This window comes from Gopherus flavomarginatus, chromosome 4, assembly GCF_025201925.1.
Source record: "Gopherus flavomarginatus isolate rGopFla2 chromosome 4, rGopFla2.mat.asm, whole genome shotgun sequence".
NCBI lineage: Eukaryota > Metazoa > Chordata > Testudines > Testudinidae > Gopherus > Gopherus flavomarginatus.
Genome location: NC_066620.1, coordinates 161,300,424 through 161,320,713, shown reverse-complemented (window position 1 = coordinate 161,320,713; position 20,290 = coordinate 161,300,424). Strand labels below are relative to the sequence as shown.

Genomic DNA, 20,290 nt, shown 5'->3' with positions numbered 1-20,290 from the left:
TGTTTTTATTTCCTTTCCCTGGCTGTAGGACTTCACTTACTTTAGCACTAAGCTTCTCTTCACTGCCTGAAGTCTTCCATTCCTGAACCTTCTCCAGGTCACTTTACAGTTAGGCTGTATCTTGCATGTCTGCTACACATCTGGTTCGTGTCCCTCAGGAGACTGGGTTGGAGTCTGGATGTGAGAGCCAGGGGTTGACATGGCCAGAACCAGGAAGCAGAGTCAAAGGTCAGAACTGGAGAATGCCAGAGCCAAGGGTTGGGACACAGAGAGCTGGAGTCAGGAATCCAAGCTGAGGGTCGGAACTGGATTACCAGAAGTTGGGGAAGGCAGAAGCAGGGCTGGTTCTGAGGCAGTAGCAAGGCTGGTGGAGGAATGGAGAAGAAGCAGGGCTTGGCAAGATAAAAGCACAGGGAGGCTGAATGTCTGTGGGCATGTTCGCCGAGTAACCAAGGAGCTGCTGCTGAGCTCAACAATTGGGTTGCTAGCTTCTTCATCCAGTCAGGTAGGGTCATCCATCAGGCACCTAGCTAGCTCATTAGGGTATCAGGAATACTGAGCAGGCGCCGCTGCAGGACCTTACTCCTGACAATGTCATCCCCAAATTTGATCATGACAGAAGTTGCACTGAAGAAACACCTGACCCCTTTAAAAAAAGCAAAACCTCCCCCTCCTCCCCCTTCTCCCCCCCAAAAAAAAGAACCCCACAAACAACCAAAACAAATTAACTGTGCAACACCTGACAGACACAAGTATATTTGGGGGGAGGGGGAATTGTAACATTCAAAAGGGAGCTATTTGAAGACCTAATAAACTTTTTTTTTCCTAGAAGGGTAGAATCACCACATTTAATTTGTACACGATCTTCTCTTGTGATGGAAACAGCTCTCTAAATCACAGACTCAGTGTTTCTTTATTCAGAGTGGCATTAATGTATTTAATTAAAGTATCAACATAAATAGTATTCAAAAAGTTTTCCAGTAGGTGAGACCTCATTACTAAGCAAATACTACAGTATGATCCTTGTTGTAGGTCTATTACCAATATACTATTTAGATGAGTGAGTCCAGTTTTCTTCTGAAAACTGAATGATTTTAGAAACATGGTACTGTGGTTCTGTGTATGTCTCCCACTACTTCGTAGATAAAATTTGCTCAGTTTCCAAGTAAAGCTGTATTTAACTCACTGACATGTAGAATCAGTCTAGAATTTGAAAGTCAACTGGATTCTCCCAGACTGGTATGGTATCACCAATGATGAGGTTTCTGCCTTTGTGCAACCCCAGCTTTCAGTGATGTGGATGAGAGCAGAACTTGTTGCTGCAGTTGGAATTTAGACATGGAGGTGGCAGAGTTAATCTCCCTGCAATAGCTGTATTGGCTCTGGAATGCTAATTGCAGTTAAAAACTTAAAAAGAATTTATCAGTAAACTAAGCAGATAAGTCTCTGAATCTTCACAGAACTTATTGAGTTGCTGTCCATCACAAACACCTTTGAGGCTGTGAGGGACTTAATTGCCATGATGGTGCCATGACCCCAGCCGGCCCAGAGAAGCCTCCGGTACCGCAATGTGCTATATTGTCTCGTGGCAAATCCACGATGTTGATATGATCAACTGCATCTACACGGTACCAGTCCCCAGCACCAACCAAGTGGCACGGCTCTGATTCGTGGCACTGCTCGCCAGCATTGCATCAGTCCCTCGTGAGGCACAGGTCCCACTCCTGGCACTGTGCGTCGCAGCACCGCTCGACCTCTCGCAGTTGTGGCACTGTTCCCCAGCTTCCCAGCACTGCTCACCAGCTCAGCTCTGATCAGCACCACTCTGGCCTTCGCATTCCAGGTCTTTGTCTTCAGACTCGAAGGCGGAGTCCCTGTACTCCAGGAGTAGCCGACAGAGATCGGACCATAGGCGTCTGGATGTGGATGCAGGGCCATGGCAAGCGGCTGCGCAGTGGCCATTCTGGACCTTGTGGGCAAACCACTAGGTCGAGAGCACCTCTTCCAAGACTTCCACTTGGTGGTGGCAGAGCCACGGGTACCCGTGGCATTGATGAATTGCCCCACTGCTAGGGATTCTGAAGTGAAGCCAGTGCAGTCCATTGTGCCACCCTCTGAGCCTGCTCCCACCACCAGCATGGACCCTGGGGTGGTCAGGGATGAAGAGGCTGTGCAGGATATCCCCAGGGACCCAGAGAGCCACGAGGCTCCTGTACCCCTGCTGGCATTATCATCCTTCCAACATGAAGCAGTTGCAGGGACCGCTGCTTCGGTACCGTCCCCTATAGATAGTCGTGCCCACCAGGACCTACTACGAAGGGCAGTGTGCAATGTGGGCCTGCAGACTGAGGAGGTGGTAGAGCTGGAGGAATCAGTGGTGGACATCCTGGCCCTGGAAGGTCCATCGAGGGTGGCTTTGCCCCTCATCAAAACTATACAGGACAACACACATGGGGCAGACCCCCTGCCTCCATTTCTTTCACTGCAAAGGGAGTCGAGAGGAAGCTTTTTGTCCCCTGTAAGGGGCACAAATATCTTTACACATACCTGCAGCCCTGCTCGTTGGTGGCTGCCATAGTAAACGAACATGAGAGACTGGCAGCAGGGTCTTACCCCCAAATTCAAGGACTCCAAGAGGCTGGACCTTTTCCACCGAAAGTTCTGCTCAACGGGGAGCCTCCAATTCAGGATTGCCAACCAACTTCAATTCCTGAAACTCCAGGTTAGTGCCCATGGAGTCTAGGGAGGAGTTTGGGACAGTCGTTGAAGAGGACAAGGCAGTGGCACAGACCTCTTTACAGGCCTCACTGGATGCTGCAGACTCGGTGGCACGCATCTTATCCTCTGAGATTGCCATGAGGCAAAGCTCATGGCTCCAGGCCTTGGGCCTTCCACTTGAGGTGCAGCATCCCCTGCAGGATCTGCCATTTGATGGGGCCGGCCTGTTTGCATAGCAAATGGACTTCAGGCTCCATAGCCTTAGCAATTTCAGCACAGCCCTGGAATCTTTATGGGTGCGTACCTCAGCCACTCTGCGAAAGCACTTTAAGCCACAGCCCATACAGTGCCCCTATCCTCCACGTCCTAGGCACAGTTTCTCTAGGAAGTGTGACAGGAATGGCAGGCTTAAGCCTTCCCAGCCTCTGTCCAACCAGGGCCAGGCGACCGCTTCTTCGCGCTCTAAGCAAGCCTTTTGAAGGTGCACCCAGGGATGATGGACCAGCCAATGGACCAGATTGTCATCACTGTTTCCTGAACCATCTATCCCACTTTGACTGTGCTTGGTCACAAATAATATCAGACCACTGAGTCCTTCGCAGGGTAGAAGTGGGATATTCTCTCCAGTTCTGTGCTCTCTCCCCCCTGCCAATCCCTTTCCTCGTCGCTCGTGAGAAGAGCCTTGAAGAGGATCTCCTCATGCAGGAGGTTCAAACACTCCTCGCTGCAGGAGCAGTGGAAGAAGTTCCTCAGGGGCAAGGGATTCTTCTCCTGTTATTTCCTAATCCCCAAATCAAAGTGGGGTGGTCTCAGACCCATCCTCAATCTGCAAGGCCTTAATCACTTCATGAAAAAGCTGAAGTTTCTCACATGGTTTCCCTGAACACAAGTATTGGGGTAGCTGTGTTAGTCTGTATCCACAAAAACAACAAGGAATCTGGTGGCACCTTAAAGACAAACAGATTTATTTGGGCATAAGCTTTCATGGGTGAAAAAACCTCACTTCTTTAGCTTATGTCCAAATAAATCCCTTAATCTTTAAGGTGCCACCGGACTCATTGTTTCCCCGAACACAGTTATCTCTTCTCTGGATCCAGGAGATGGGTACGCCGCCCTTGACATCAAGGATGCACACTTCCACATATCGATACAGCCACGGACGCTTCTCCAGCTTTGTGGTCTGTCACAGACATTTACCAGTTTACGACCCTCCCCTTTGGCCTGTCCACGGCCTCCCAAATGTTCACCAAGTGCATGTTGGTCGTGGCTGCCTTCCTCTGTCGGAGGCAGGTACAGGTGCATCCTTACCTCTACGACTGGCTGCTCCAGGGACCAGGTGGATGTACAGGGCTGTTTCGTGAGCTCTGCCTTTGACAGGCTGGACTTCAATTGGGCCAGGGCATTCCTGCCAGAGGCTCGCTTCCAAGCAATCGCAGACAGACAGACATACATACAAGGCCTCAGATGGTACCCCACCACCACAGCAAGAGGCTGTCTGAGGCTACTTGGTCACATAGCGTCTTGCACCTATGTGGTACTGCACTCCAGGGTGTGACTCATACCTCGCCAGGCTTGGCTTGCATCAGCCTAGCCAAGTCAGTCACTCTGGACTCAGTGGTCACTCTCCCCATGCAGGTCCTTGAGTCCTTCCGCTGGTGGTTCAACCCGCAGACAGTGTGCAAGGGAGTTCCCTTCCACAACCCCCTAGCCCTTTTTGTCCCTGATAATGGATGTGTCAGCACTGGGTTGGGGCATGCACCTGGGAAACTTCAGACACAGGGCCTGTGGTCCCAAGATGAACTCGTGTTCCACATCACCATCAAGGATCTGAGCACAGTCCAACAAGCATGCCAGATTTTCCAAGCTCATCTGCAGGGACAGTGTGTGGGAGTCATGAACAGTACAACTGCAATGTTTTACATAAATAAGCAGGGTAGAGCCTGTTCCTCTCCCCTATGTTGGGAAGCCTTCCAGCTATGGGAGTTCTACGTAGCCCACTTCATTCCCCTAGAAGCATCTTACCTCAGAGGTTCCCAAAAAGAGGTGTTGGACTACCTCAGCAGATCCTTCCACAAGGGGTCCATCTGCCTGGACGTGCTACACAGTATTTTCCAGAGCTCCCCGAATTGATCTCTTTGCCATGCGAAGCAACAGGAAGTGCCGGTGATTCTGCTTTCTGGAATCACAGCCTGGGCCTCCTCTGGGTGGATCATCTGCTATACGCATTTCCCCCATTTGTGCACAAGGTCCTGCTCAAAGTCCTCAGAGACAAGGCGGTGGTCATACCGGTGGCACCAGCATGGCCTCATCACCAATGGTACACCACACTCCTGGAGCTGTTGGTGGACACCCCAATCGCATTGCCCTTAGTCCCAGACCTGATTACCCAGGATCATGGTTGCCTTCACCAGCCTGACCTCCAGTCCCTTCACCTCGTGGCTTGGAAGCTTCATGGCTAAACCCCATGGAATTCATGTGCTCCGAGCAGGTTAGGGAGGTCTTGCTTGGTAGCAGGAAGCCCTCCACGAGGGCCACCTACCTGGCCAAATGGGAAAGATTCACAATCTAGTACGCTCAGACACACCCCACCCCCCATGCAGGCACCCATACCACTTAACCAGGAATATCTACTGCATTTGAAACAGGGTCTGGCAGCCTTATCCATCAAGGTACACTTGACAGCTATCTCTGCATTTCATCCATGAGCGGCTGTGTGCTCCGTCTTTGCCAACTCCATAAGTGGCTCTTTTCTCAAAGGCTTGGAGTGGCTGTACTTGCAGGTTAGACAGCTGATCTTGGTGTGGGACCTCAACCTGGTCTTTTCCAAACTGATGGGGGGGGCCCCCACTTGAACCCCCACTGGTGACTTGTTCTCTCCTATATCTGTTATGGGACATGCGGTGTATTGCCTTATCCCCTCAAAAAAGATTCCGTGTGCTTCTTATAAGCATAACAAAGGTGGCCTTCCTAGTCGCCATTACTTCAGCAAGGAGGGTTTTGGAGCTGAAGGCCCTCAACTCCGATCCTCCTTTCGTGGTTTTCTTCATGGACAAAGTGCACCTTATGCCTCACCAGCCTTTCTTCCAAAGGTAGTGTCCCAATTCCACTCCAACCAGGACACTTTTCTTCCTGTCTTTTTACCTTAAGCTTCATGCGAGTAGCCAGGAACAGAGGCTTCACACACCATACATTCGATGGGTGCTAGCCTTTTACATTAAGCACACACAGCTGTTTCATAAGTTGAACCAGCTGTTCATGGCAGTGGCAGATCAGATAAAATGGCTCCAGGTCTCATCTCAGGATTTAGTCGTGGATCACGTCCTGCATCCAGACGTGCTATGATCTAGCTAAAGTCCATGCTCTGGCAATAATGCACATTCCAGAAGGGCACAGGCCTCCTCAGTGGCATTCCTGGCCCAGGTCCTGATACAGGAAATCTGCAGGGCAGTGACATGGTCCTCGGTTCACACTTTCACCTCTCATTACGCCATTACCCAGCATTCCAGAGACAGTGCAGCTTTTGATAGAGCTGTGCTCCAGTCAGTGATTCCATAACTCCACCCCTTCTCTGGGCTAGGGCTTGGGAGTCACCCAACTGGAATCAACATGAGCAAGCACAGAAAGAAAAACGTTACTCACCTTTTCATAACTGTTCTTTGAGATGTGTTGCTCATGTCCATTCCAGACCTGTCTGCCTTCCCCTCTGCCTGAGTAGCCGGCAAGAAGGAACTGAGGCTGTGGTGGGTCAGCAGGGTCATATATTCACCGCCATGGAGGCGTCACTCCAGGGGGCTTAACATCCGACCCAATGGGTGCTGCTAGGGGAAACACTTTCCAACGACTGTGCATGCAGTGCGCACACACCTAACTGGAATGGACATAACACATCTCAAAGAACAGTTACGAGAAGGTGAATAACCATTTTTTAAGGATTGTAAGCAGTTTGAGTCTACTGTTGTGGATGTGTGGCACCTAGTGCAATAGAGAGCTAATTGGGATTCTATCCACTACTGCCAAGCAAATAAAATATTTTTAGTAGTGCAAAGGCACATTTAATTTTCTTATCACTAAATATCTCAAAAGCCTGAACTAATCATTCAGCCAAAGGAGAAGTCTAATTGCAGAAAATAATTAACTAGAAACAAGTTAAAATTTAACAGATTTTACTTATTTTCTAGGTTCAGTGCTGAATCTTTTCTCTGTAAATTAACTGTGCATATGTAAAATGGCCACTAGAGGGCACTCTTGTTCGGTTCAACTCTTAACTCCACATTAGGTGGTTAAAGCATTTTTGGTAGGGTGGTTCTGTGGTCTTATGAAGTCCATCCATGGTTTGATAAATGTTTAAAAGTTAAATTTATGGATTACTTGGTGTATGAATTGCCTGGCTAACACTCGATATCAGAAGAATTAAATAAAAGGTTGTGATACTTTTGATGTTGCTGGGTTCTTACTTGGCATTATTTTTGCCGAGTAACAAATCAAAACAAAATACAGCATGTGCTTTCAAAATAATAGAAGAAACTAGTTGTGAACAGCTAATTAAAGCTGTTGCCGTAGTTCCTTTATATGCCTGTGTTTATATCTGTTTGTTTAGAAATAGCCATTTGTATGGCTATATATTGCCCTCATTTATTCCACCCAGGATCATCACTAGATTAGGTCAGTACAATGTCAGTATGAAACTCAAGCAGAATCCTACAAAATACTGTACAAATCTTTATCCTTCTAATCCTTTTTTATTTTAATAAAATCTTTCACTTCCATAATGAAATTTTAAAATTCCAGCTTATTTTATTTGAACTAAAATTAAGCTCAAGGTGTATTGCAGAGATCTTTGCAAAACTGTAAAAGGAGGATAGGTACTCTAAGTTTTATTATACTCTTTTCACCTGAGAGGTAAATCTGTTTAATTTGTAATTGGATGGTAGAACAAGTGTGCAGTACTGTAGTTTCAATTCAAAGCAATCAGTTTGTTCTGGTTATTAGTTTGTATTTCTAGCTAGAGAGAGAAATGAAAACAGTCACAAAGAAAGAAACTGAAATACAGTGCTCTACTACATTCACTCTTATTCCTTTTCATTTGGATTTTTTAGTAGACCAAGAAATCTTTGTTATAAGGGTAGATGATGAGAGTAAAACTTTAATTTCATGGAATTTTCTTCAGATGCAAAAATGTTTTGGGTAATTTTTTTTAAATTCCTTACTACAATATCCTGTGCAGAGCATCTGATACATTGAAATACACCAGTAGGGTCCAGTAAGAACAACAAATCTTGCAAACAGAGATCGAAAAGGAAGAGTTAATGGGCTTGGGAGAAGGACGCTTGAATTGCTGAAAGTGAACTGGTTCTAGTAGACCATTCACAAATCCTTGAAAACATGTACAGTCGAAATCTTACAGACATAGTCTGACATATGAACAGGGAGATCTATAAATAGCTCCCAAACTGAAGGCCCCTCCTTGATGTAATCCTGATAAAATTTGAAGACAGATGAGAGAGGATCCAATTGATCCCAATTACCTTTTAAGAAAGGTAGGAAGAAGTACTTAATTAGCTTTGTAATTTTTAAAAATTTAAGAAAGCATCAGTTATTTTAGATACTGATGGCCAACATGTGCTTCATGGATTCTGTGACAATATAATTAGTCATCCACAAATTTCTCAGAATAGTCATATCTACCCACATGCTGGTATCACTGTCTCATCTGGTCTAAACATAAATCACTCAACCCTTGCCAAACAAGGCTGTGTCTGGCTATTGTTTCCAAAGCTCCTATCACCATAATATCGAAGTATTAGTTTGCCAGTCCTCAAAGAGCTGAGCATACTGAGGGTATCTCAGATCATGACTTAGGAATATTCCCTGAAGACTTCAAATATATATTGAATAATAATGGTAGTGAATGAAAACCCAACAGTACCTTACAAGGAAGATGTGGTGACAGCCCGCTGCCTCAGTCCACCTTTTGAGAGATTTCCTTCTGTGAATAAGCTTGAAACCACTGAAGCATAGTTCGGGGGTAGGGATAGCTCAGTGGTTTAAGCATTGGCCTGCTAAACCCAGGGTTGTAAATTCAATCCTTGAGGGGGCCATTTAGGGAACTGGGGTAAAAAAATCTGTCTGGGGATTGGTCCTGCTTTGAGCAGGGGGTTAGACTAGATGACCTCCTGAGGTCCCTTCCAACCCTGATATTCTATGAATCCACAGCTAGGGATTGCTGCCTAGTCACAAGCCAGTCAAGATCAACAGGTGAATTAAAAGCAGGATTAATAAATGTGCACGTTTGGCCTCTGGGCTAAGAAGGCCTGGAGCTCTCCGGATGCAAGAGGGTTCCCAAGTCCAGAGTGCTCTGGGCACAGGAGAGTAGGAAGTAGTAGGTGAGGGAAAGGACCAGGAATGCCATGGAGACTGCCTTCCTATTGAGAATTTCTGTGGCTGGGTTGAATCTGGGACTATTTAGTGTTATTCCAGCATGCTAATTCTCTGTAATAAGAGTTCTTTATGTTAAGTTGGTCAGCTAGACCAGTGGTCTTCAACCTTTTTATGCCCAATATCACTTTTTAAATCTAAGGGCAACCCAGGATCCTACCCCACCCCTCCCCCAAAGCCCTGCCCTGCTCATGCCTGACCCCTATTGCTTGCTCTCTCCCACCCTCACTCACTTTCACCAGGCTGGGCTAGGGGTTGGCGTTTGGGAGGGGTTGCAGGCTCTGGGCTGAGCCTGGGGCAGGGGGCTGGGGCAAAGTGTTTTGAGTGCAGGCTCTGGGCAGAGTTTTGGGGTGCTGGCTCTGGGAAGGGGGCTGTGGTGCAGGAGATGGTTTTGGGTGCTGGTTCCAGGGGGGGGCTCGGGTGGGGTTGGGGTGCAGCCTCCAGGCGGCACTTGCCTCCAGTGGTTCCTGGTTGGTGGCAGGCTCAGCGAGGCTAAGGCAGGCTCCCTGCCTACCCCACTCCCATACTGCTCCTGGAAGGAGATAATGTGGCCCTGGGTGGGGGGGCACGTGGCACTGCGCCCTCTCTGCAAGCACTGTCCCTGCAGCTCTCCCAGCCAATGGGAGATGCAGGGGCTGTGCTTGCAGGCAGGAGCAGCGCACAGAGTAAGACTCCTGTGCTGCAGGGCTGCGCTGGTCGCTTCTGGGAGCAGTGTGGGGCCGGAGTAGGCAGGGAGTCAGTCTGCCTTACCTGCAGCAACACTACGTCAGAGATCACGATTGACTGATTGGTGACCACTGAGCTAGACTGACAGGCCCTAGATAGAAACTAGACTGAAAGATGATAAATTTTAAACTGTCATTTGCAATAACACATCTTAAACTTCCATTTTTAGGAAGTGTGTTGGTCACCGAGATGTTAGCACTGAAAGATGGACAGGACTATACTCTAGGCATTTCGTGCACCGGTGGGGCTTTGTGTTATGAAATCAGCTTCACTAAGAGTGGACCTAGGATCTATACATTGGCCTTTTTTGCATCTTACAGGGTCACAAGTACATACCATACGTGTCTAGCTTTACCTGGGATTTAAAATATGTTGGGCATTCCTCTCCTGCTTGGATACAGCTAATGTAGTGTCAGACAGCCTAGAATCTTACCAAAGAATGAAGGAACACGGTCATAATGGACAACTTTTGTTGACTTTCTGATGTCTTTGTTTTGACAGACGGTATGCAAATGAGGAAACAAACGTGTGAAGCAAGTGGGCTAATGCTGCGATATATGTTTATTGTATAGATTATATGGCCTCAAAAAGTCATTGGTCTCTGTTGCATCATTTGAATGTGTGATATTGCCTGGCCAATAGCCATTGTCATTTGCTTAATAGACTTTCAGATGTAGAAAACTCCTATTTTGCAATTAAAAAAAACAAACACAAAAAACCCCTAACCCACATTCTGTATCTGACAGATGTGTGAGGGAATTGAAAAAATTTGTGTCCAGGAACCAGAAAGCACAGCTGAAATGAGATTTTAAATTATTATAGGAAGACTTATACATCGGACTAAAGACTTGACTATCTGTGTTTTAAATAGTTTGTAGCTTACTATGTTTAATTACCAAATCTTTTACCAATGTTCAGATAAGGCTATAATTTGAATAATCCCCCTCTCTTCGTTTTAGAAATTAATGTGGTAAATTCCAAAATGCTGGATATGATATCACTGTTTCCATAGCAACAAAGTTGTAAGCATAAGATTAAATTTGCTGCATTTTTATGGAGAGAGTCTCAGTAGCTCTTACTGTAACACTGGTAGATTCTATAAAACGTAAAAGCAGAAAAATACTGACCAAGTCACTTTTTTGTATAAAAGTTTTACTTCTACAAGTTTTAACCCAGAGTGAAATTTCATCTTGAAATTTCGTCTTGAAACTACTGAACACACTATATTAAAAAGCAAAACCCCTTTTCATGCGTCAACCTTCAGAGCAAAAGCACGTTTTCAGGGCCTTTATATATACCGATAGTGAATATTTATGTTCAAAACATACATAAATGAACTATAATACTCATGGAATCTTCTATAACAAACATGCAACGCTAAAGATGTAAGAAGGAGTTTCTCTGTAGTTTTCAGCTAGATTGTAAGAAGCTGTGTCAAAGATTAAGTGCCAAAAAAAGGGTAAGAATGCCATGTAAATATTAGAAACACAAGGTGGGTGCGGTAATAACTTTTATTGGACTGACTTCTGTTGGTGAAGGAGACAAGCTTCTGAGCTTACACAGAGCTCTTCAGCTGTGGGAAAATACGTTTTCCATGCCTGAAGAAGAGCTCTGTGTAAGCTCAGAAGCTTGTCTCTCTCATCAACAGAAGTTGGTTCAGAAAAAGATATTACCTCATCCACCTTTTCTCTCTGTTATCTGGGATCAACAACACTGCATATCTAAATGATCAGTTTTTTTGACAATACGTAAAGACCTGTGCTGTAATAGTTCCATTTATTTTTAAATTTTCCTTGTGGGTACTAATGATGATATAGGGAAATACAAAGTTGTCAGTTTTATAGCTCTGAAGATTTACTGCAAATTTAGTAAACATATTTCAGTTGCATTTTTCTGTAACGGGAATAGAAGGATAATGCTTCTATTAAAGTGATCAAGTACACACACAGAAATGGGTTAGGAAGATGTATGAAAATGCTTTTAGACAAATCCCATTTTCATGTGTAAATTGCCTCTGTGGCATATATAACAATCTCATAATATCTTTGGTAATTCTGGAAGTACATTGCTGGTAATAGTGGTCGTGCACACTAGTGTTTAGAAAGGAATATATATAAATTGCTTCGTAACAGGTCTGGGAGCCGACGGCTAGAATGCTGCTTTGTAGAAACTGACAGCTTTTTCTGTTTAGCATGTTCTTAAATAGAGAGCAGTTCATTAGAACTTTAATTAAATGTGTAACTTTCAGGGTTATTTTGCTGTATTCTTTAAATAGATATTCTGTTACAGTGAACAAGAACAAAAGCACTCCCCTCCCTTCTCCCCCATGGGACAGCATGTCTTCATGCTTCAGGACATTAATATTTCAACAGTCACACTGGATAAAATTGAACAGTGGATGAAACCTAATTATTTTTCTGTGATCTTATCCAGGTTCATTTTCTTATTTTATATTCTAGTGTATTTCATTTTAAATCATTCACTGTTACCTGACAAACCTCTCTTCCTTTAGAAATAGCATTAGTAAAATTCAAAAGACCGAAATGCAAATGCTTTGTCTTGCCTGCTTTGTTTTTCTATATTGTATGATTTTTTTTTCCTCCCCAAAGTGCTTCTGTATCTTAGGGGGAAAAAAATGAAATCATACATTCCTTTGCTCTTTCTATAGTCTGTTAATTCTGATAATCTGCCATGGTTCCTTTCTCATCCCTTTCATCTGCTTTGTACAGATGTCCTCCTCTGATGCTGTTCAGCCTTTGGCACCTTCTCCTTCTCTGCAAGCTGCTGCCGAGAAGAGCAAATTGGAGGTATCTCTTTCCTAGTGTAATTTTTTTGTCAGCCTACATATTATAATACAGTGCACAGATTTGTACATTTGATTTCATCCATAATGTAGAGTAGCTTCCCTGGGATTTTGCAGAGTATTTCCTTGTCTTTGTTAAAAGGAACTCAGACATTAGAAAAGCCTGCGGCTTGTTTTAACACGCTTTTTCCCGGATCACAGAAGTGAAAAGAGCTAGTGTCTCTAGCTATATGATTTTTCACCTATATGTATATATACACTTATTTTGGATTATTATTATTAGTGTGTTCAAACTCTTACTGTGTTGTCCTGCAAAGCCATGTAAAGATTCATTCACACCACTAGCAAAGACGCATGAGTTTGTTTTGTTATTCCTTTCTTGTAGAGCATTGCTTTCATAAGCCGACAAGCCTCTGCCCTTTAGTAAAACAAGATTTCTAAGATTGCTTTAGAAATCTCCTCTGAAAGGGCACTGCTACTCCAGCTAAGCCATCTAGCAGGTCTAACACCTTTTTAAACTAATTTCAAGGGAATTAGTCTTGAAATACAGACCCATTTGGTGGAATTTTCACTAATGAAAATTTTGTCATTCTTTTGAATTTTCTTCTAGTTATGGGCAGTGTTCAGACACTGAAAAAAAATCATAAACTCCTAAAACATTGTTCAACATTTAGAACACTCTGACACTATACACAAATATAGGTGGTATGTAAGGTATCAACACTCATGCATGAGACTGTTGTGGTAGAACCTATATTCTTCTTTTGAGTAGTGTCCGTATGGGTGCTCCATTGAAGGTGTCTGCATCCCTGTGCTGCTGATTGGAGAATTTTGGTGGCAGTGTCCATTCAGCCTGTGACTGCGCTCTTCCCCCCACCCCCACCCCCCCGCCATGAGGCTAACTGGCGTTGTGTGGGTGAACCCTTCTCAGTTCCTTCTCAGCGCCCGTGGCTGGAGACTGAGCTTTAGCTGTCTGTTAGCGGGTCTTACCTTCTATAAATTGCTAATTGTTTTTCTAATCTTTTAGAACGTTTCTTTTTCACTCCTTTATCTTTTATTTCTCCCCCCTACCTAAAAAACAACACTTTACTTTAAACTTTGAAGTAAAACAAACTCTCTCCTTCCAGCCCCCTCCCAGACAGGATATGCCCAGTTCACTGGGTTTCAACAAGTGTCTCAGTTGTAAAGCATCTATCCCAGTGACTGACGGACATTCTCAGTGCATTTGCTGCCTGGGAGAGAACCACATCCCACACAAGTGTGCTTGATGCCAACAATTGAAACCCAGATCCAGAAAAAGAGAGAACTGAGACTCAGGCTTCTCCTAATGGAAACAGTCCTACAACTGCCCTCAGAGCCACTCCAAGACTCCGGGCGGTGGGACTTGTCACCACAACCCTCTACATCAAAGGGAGAAGAGCCTCAGAAGTCATCCATGAGCCAGTCTCAAAGGCTTCTAAGAAAAGGGCTGTGAATCCTCCCCCCCCCCCCCATCGAACCAAAAAGGATCTCCGGTTCACTCAGAATCATCGGTATCGATGGCAACGAAGCTGTCTAAATCTGGTATCCAGAGCTCACATGGTACCGACCAGATAGAATATGTTGGGCTGCCTAAGGACCCAATGGGCACAGGCAAAGATTCATGGGTTCTGAGTAGGCTTGAGAAAACTAGAGAATCCACCATGGGGAAGGCTCCTTCGGTGCAGGCATTGACAGTGGTACCGTCTTGGCACGCCAGGCACTGGCACACTGCACAGTAAGTACAGCACTGCCAACTCCTTTGGTGCAGATGTCTCAGCATTCCCAGCCGCTACCAGAACAGACAACTGTGGCATTGCTGGACTTCTGGTATGTGACAGACCTTTTGGCGTCTGATGCACTGGACTCACCTCTACCTGGTAGTGAATCCACCCAGAGTTCCAGACTCGGTGACATCATGCCATGCCCCTCCATTTTTGAGTGATGAGTCAGTGAGCAAGAGGACATAGGATGAATGAGAGGAATGACAGGAGACTAAGGTACCCATTTCCAAAATGTGCCTCAGCCGTACTGCTCCTCTGACACCATGCCTTCTTGGTAGGAACGTTTTGGTGGTGGTACCAACCTCCTGGGCCCTCTCAATGGCCTTACTGGGACCTTTGGCAGGCACATAAACACTGTGCCTACCATGATTCTAGCTTGACCTATTAGGGCCTGATGAGACACCCTCCTTTGGCTGCTGTATTGAGGATGTCCGAGCCTCCAGAACACTTAAGAGAAGAGCAAGAGGAGGAGATTACCCTCCAGACCATCTTCTCATCTTGATCAACAGATGAGAGTGCTTCCACCTCTTCCGTCATTGGCAGATGCCTTTTCCAGGAGCTAGCTCAAAGAGTGGCAGATGCATTAAAACTATCATTACAAGTGGTGACCGAGTCACACCATAAATTCGCCTCTGGATTAAGTTTAGAAGTGTGACCAAGGGTGGTGTTGTGGTGGGAGTCTGCTATAGACCACCAGACCAGGGGGATGAGGTGGACGAGGCTTTTTTCTGGCAACTGACAGAAGTTATTTAATCACAGGCCCTGGTTCTCATGGGATACTTCAGTCACCGATATCTGTTGGGAGAGCAATACAGTGGTGCACAGACAATCCAGGAAGTTTTTGGAAAGTCTAGGGGACAATTTCCTGGTGCAAGTGCTGGCGGACCCAACTAGGGGCAGAGCTCTTCTTGACCTGTTGCTCACAAACAGGGAAGAATTAGTAGGGGAAGCAAAAGTGGATGGGAACCTGGGAGGCAGTAACCATGAGATGGTCGAGTTCTGGTTCCTGACACAAGGAAGAAAGGAGAGCAGCAGAATATGGATCCTGGACTTCAGAAAAGCAGACTTTGATTCCCTCAGGAAACTGATGGGCAGGATCCGCTGGGAGAATAACATGAGGTTGAAAGGAGTCCAGGAGAGCTGGCTGTATTTTAAAGAATCCTTATTGAGGTTGCAGGAACAAACCATCCCGATGTGTAGAAAGAATAGTAAATATGGCTTGGTTTAACAGTGAAATCCTTGCTGATCTTAAACACAAAAGATGCTTGCAAGAGGTGGAAGATTGGACAAATGACCATGGAGGAGTATAAAAATATATTGCTCAGGCATGCAGGAGTGAAATCAGGAAGGCCAAATCACACTTGGAATTGCAGCTAGCAAGAGATGTTAAGAGTAACAAGAAGGGTTTCTTCAGGTATATTAGCAACAAGAAGAAAGACAAGGGAAGTGTGGGTCCCTTACTGAATGAGGGAGGCAACCTAGTGATAGAGGGTGTGAAAAAAGCTAATGTACTCAGTGCTTTTTTTGCCTCTATCTTCACGAGCAAGGTCAGCTCCCAGACTACTGCACTGGGCAAGAGGAGGAGGTGACCAGCCCTCTGTGGAGAAAGAATTGGTTCAGGACTATTTAGAAAAGCTAGACGAGCACAAGTCCGTGGGGCCGGATGCACTGCATCCAAGGATACTAAAGGAATTAGCGCAGGAGTGGGCAAACTATGGCCGGGGACTACATCCAGCTCTTCAGACATTTTAATCTAGCCCATGAGCTCCTGCTGGGGGGCAGGGTCTGGGGCTTGCCCCGCTCTACATGTGTCGTGGCTCTGCATATCCTCTGGAAGCAGAGGCATGTTCCCGCTCTGGCTCCTACATGTAGGGACAGCCAGGGGGCTCCACATGTTGCCCTTGCCCCAGGGCCAATGGGAGCTGCAGGGGCAGTGCCTGCAGATTGGGCAGTGCGCAGAGCCACCTGGACATGTAGGGGCCGGGGGGGGGGAAACACCTCCATGTAGGGGCCGGGGGGGGGGGACATGCCGCTGCTTCTGGGAGCTGCTTGAGGTAAGCACCCCTGATCCCCCTCCCACCCTCTGAACCCCTTGGTCCCAACACAGAGCACCCTCCTGCACCACAAACACCTCAGCTCCACCCCGGAGCTCACACTCCCCACTGGAGCTCCCACACTCCCCACACACCCCAACCCCCTGTCCCAGCCCAGAGGCCCCTCCTGCTACCTGAACTCCTCATTTCTGGCTGCACCCCCAGCTGGAGCCCTCCCTCCCTCCCACATCACAACCCCCAATTTCATGAGCATTCATGGCCCACCATACAATTTCCATACTCAGATGTGGCCCCCAGGCCCAAAAGTTTGCCCACCCCTGAGTTAGCAGATGTGATTGCAGAGCCATTGGCTATTATCTTTGAAAACTCATGATGATTGGGGGAGGTCCCAGGTGACTGGGAAAAGGCTAATGTAGTGCCCATCTTTAAAAAAGGGGAGGAGGAGGATCTAGTCAGCCTCACCTCAGTCCCTAGAAAAATCATGGAGCAGGTCCTCAAGGAATCAATTTTGATCCTCTTAGAGGAGAGGAAAGTGATCAGGAACAGTCAGCAGGGATTCACCAAAGGCAAACCATGCCTGACTAACCTAATTGCCTTCTATGATGAGATAACTGGGTCTGTGGATGAGGGGAAAGCAGTGGACGTTTTATTTCTTGACTTTAGCAAAGCTTTTGATACAGTTTCCCACAGTATTCTTGCTGGCAAGTTATAGTATAGGTTGGATGAATGGGCTGTAAGGTGGATAGAAAGCTGGCTAGATCTTCTGGCTCAGTGGGTAGTGATCAATGGCTCCATGTCTAGTTGGCAGCCGGTATCAAGCGGAGTGCCTCAAGGGTCAATCCTGCAGCAGGTTTTGTTCAATATCTTCATTAATGATCTGGAGGATGGTGTGGACTGCAGCCTCAGCAAGTTTGCAGATGACACTAAATTGGGAAGAGTGGTAGATATGCTGGAGGGTAGGGATAGCATACAGAGTGACCTAGACGAATTAGAGGATTGGGCCAAAAGAAATCTGATGAGGTTCAACAAGGACAAGTGCAGAGTACTGCACTTAGGGCGGAAGAATCCCATGCACTGCTTCAGACTAGGGACTGAGTGACTAGGCAGCAGTTCTACAAAAAAGGACCTAGGGGTTACAGTGAACGAGAAACTGGATATGAGTCAACAGTGTGCCCTTGTTGCCAAGAAGGCTAATGGCATTTTGGGCTGTATAAGTAAGGGCATGGTCCTTCGATCTGCTGGCAGTGATCATTTCCCTCTCTTGGGCATTGATGAGGCCTCATCTGGAGTACTGTGTCCAGTTTTGGGCCCTACACTGCAAGAATGTGGAAAAATTGCAGAGAGTCCAGCGGAGGGCAACAAAAATGAGTAGGGGCCTGAAGCACATGATTTGTGAGGAGAGGCTGAGGGAAACAGGATTATTTAGTCTGCAGAAGAGAAATATGAGGGGGGGTTTGAGAGCTGCTTTCAACTACCTGAAAGGGAGTTCCAAAGAGGATGGATCTAGACCAGTGGTTCCCAAACTTTAACAGCCTGAGAACCCTTTTCACTAAAATGTTCAGTCTTGCGAACCCCCTCCTAAAAATGAATATTTCTAGGGATTTTCTCCTTTACCTGAGTGTAAATTATAAAAGCAGTGACCTTGGAAATATAAAATTTGTTTTTATGACGTACTTATTACACACTATTATTATCATTACAGTATTTTTATTCGAATCAAACGAAATACAGAGACAGAATTTCTTGATTCTTTCAATGACTGCTTATTGAAGCAGCTGGTACAGGAATGCACAAGGGGAGAGGCAACTCTTGATTTAGTCCTGAGAGAAGCGCAGGATCTGGTCCAAGAAGGAACTATAACAGGACCGCGTGGAAATAGTGACCATAATATAATAACATTTAATATTCCTGTGGTGGGAAGAACACCTCAACAGTCCAATACTTTGACATTTAATTTCAGAAAGGGGAACTATGCAAAAATGAGGAGGTTAGTTAAACAGAAATTAAAAGGTACAGTGACTAGAGTGAAATCTTTGCAAGCTGCATGGACACTTTTCAAAGACCCTATAATAGAGGCTCAACTTAAATATATACCCCAAATTAAAAAACACAGTAAAAGAACTGAAAGAGCCACTTCGGCTTAACAACCATGTAAAAGAAGCAGTGAGAGATAAAAGGCATCTTTTTAAAAAGTAGAAGTCAAATCCTAGTGAGGTAGATAGAAAGGAGCATAAACACTGCCAAATTAAGTGTAAAAATGCAATAAGAAAAGCCAAAAAGGAGTTTGAAGAACAGCCAGGCAAAAACTCAAAAGGGAATAACAAAATATTTTTTACGTACATTAGAAGCAGGAAGCCTGCTAAACAACCAGTGGGGCCCCTGGATGATCGAGATAGAAAAGGAGCACTTAAAGACGGTAAAGTCATTGCGGAAAACTTAATGAATTCTTTGCTTCAGTCTTCATGGCTGAGGATGTTAGCGAGATTCCCAAACCTGAGCCGGCTTTTGTAGGTGACAAATCTGAGGAATTGTCACAGATTGAAGTATCACTAGAGGAGGTTTGGGAATTAATTGAGAAACTTAGCAAGTCACCGAGATCAGATGACATTCACCCGAGTTCTGAAAGAACTCAAATGTGAAGTTACGAAACTATTAACTATGGTTTGTAACCTGTCCTTTAAATCAACTTCTGTACCCACTGACTGGAAGATAGCTAATGTAATGCTAATATTTAGGGCTCTAGAGGTCATCCTGGCAATTACAGACCGGTAAGTCTGTAATAACCTTAGTCCCAGATTTGGACCTTAGCGTCCAAAATATGGGGGTTAGCATGAAAACCTCCAAGCTTAGTTACCAGCTTGGACCTGGTACCTGCTGCCACCACCCAAAAAATTAGAGTGTTTTGGGGCACTCTGGTCCCCCTGAAAAACCCTTCCCTGGGGACCCAAGACCCAAATCCCCTTGAGTCCCTCACAACAAAGGGAAATAATCCTTTTTCCCTTCCCCCCCTCCAGGTGCTCCTGGAGAGATACACAGACCCAAGCTCTGTGAAACTACACAGAGAGACTCCCCCTCTCTGTTCCCAATCCTGGAAACAAAAAGTACTTTCCTATTCCCCCAGAGGGAATGCAACATCAGGCTAGCACTCCAACACACAGATTTCCCCGATTTCTTCCTCCCACCAATTCCCTGGTGAGTACAGACTCAATTTCCCTGAAGTAAAGAAAAACTCCAACAGGTCTTAAAAGAAAGCTTTATATAAAAGAAAGAAAAATAAGTACAAATGTTTCTCTCTGTATTAGATGATACAACACAGCGGTCAATTGCTTAAAGAATATTGAATAAACAGCCTTATTCAAAAAGAATACAAATCAAAGCACTCCAGCACTTATATTCATGCAAATACCAAAGAAAAGAAAAACCATAGAACTTACTATCTGATCTCTTTGTCCTTACACTTAGAAACAGAAGACTAGAAAGTAGAGCTACTTCTCCAAAGCTCAGAGAAGGCAGGCAGCCAGGAAACAAAAAAAAAAAAACACTCAGTTCCCTCCACCCAAAGTTGAAAAAATCCGGTTTCCTGATTGGTCCTCTGGTCAGGTGCTTCAGGTGAAAGAGACATTAACCCTTAGCTATCTGTTTATGACACGCCCCCCAAATTGGCAGACAGTGGGGAAGCTCACTGGCGGCGATTTCCTTCTAGAACTTGAAAATAAACAGATTAATACAACACATACACCTTTACATATATC

At 45.4% G+C, this 20,290-nt stretch overlaps 1 protein-coding gene across 4 annotated transcripts in view; it reads left to right on the top strand.

Moving 5' to 3' along the window:
• Positions 1-20,290, top strand: part of SMAP1 (small ArfGAP 1) — a 226,501-nt gene that overhangs the window by 54,440 nt on the left and 151,771 nt on the right. For 3 of the 4 annotated variants that reach the window (XM_050950828.1, XM_050950831.1, XM_050950829.1), the window contains exon 5: positions 12,609-12,686. The exons of the other annotated variant lie outside the window; for it this stretch is intronic. In XM_050950828.1, the coding sequence (XP_050806785.1) occupies positions 12,609-12,686 (78 nt within the window). The remainder of the gene's footprint in view (positions 1-12,608; positions 12,687-20,290) is intronic. 4 annotated transcript variants of the gene reach the window in all.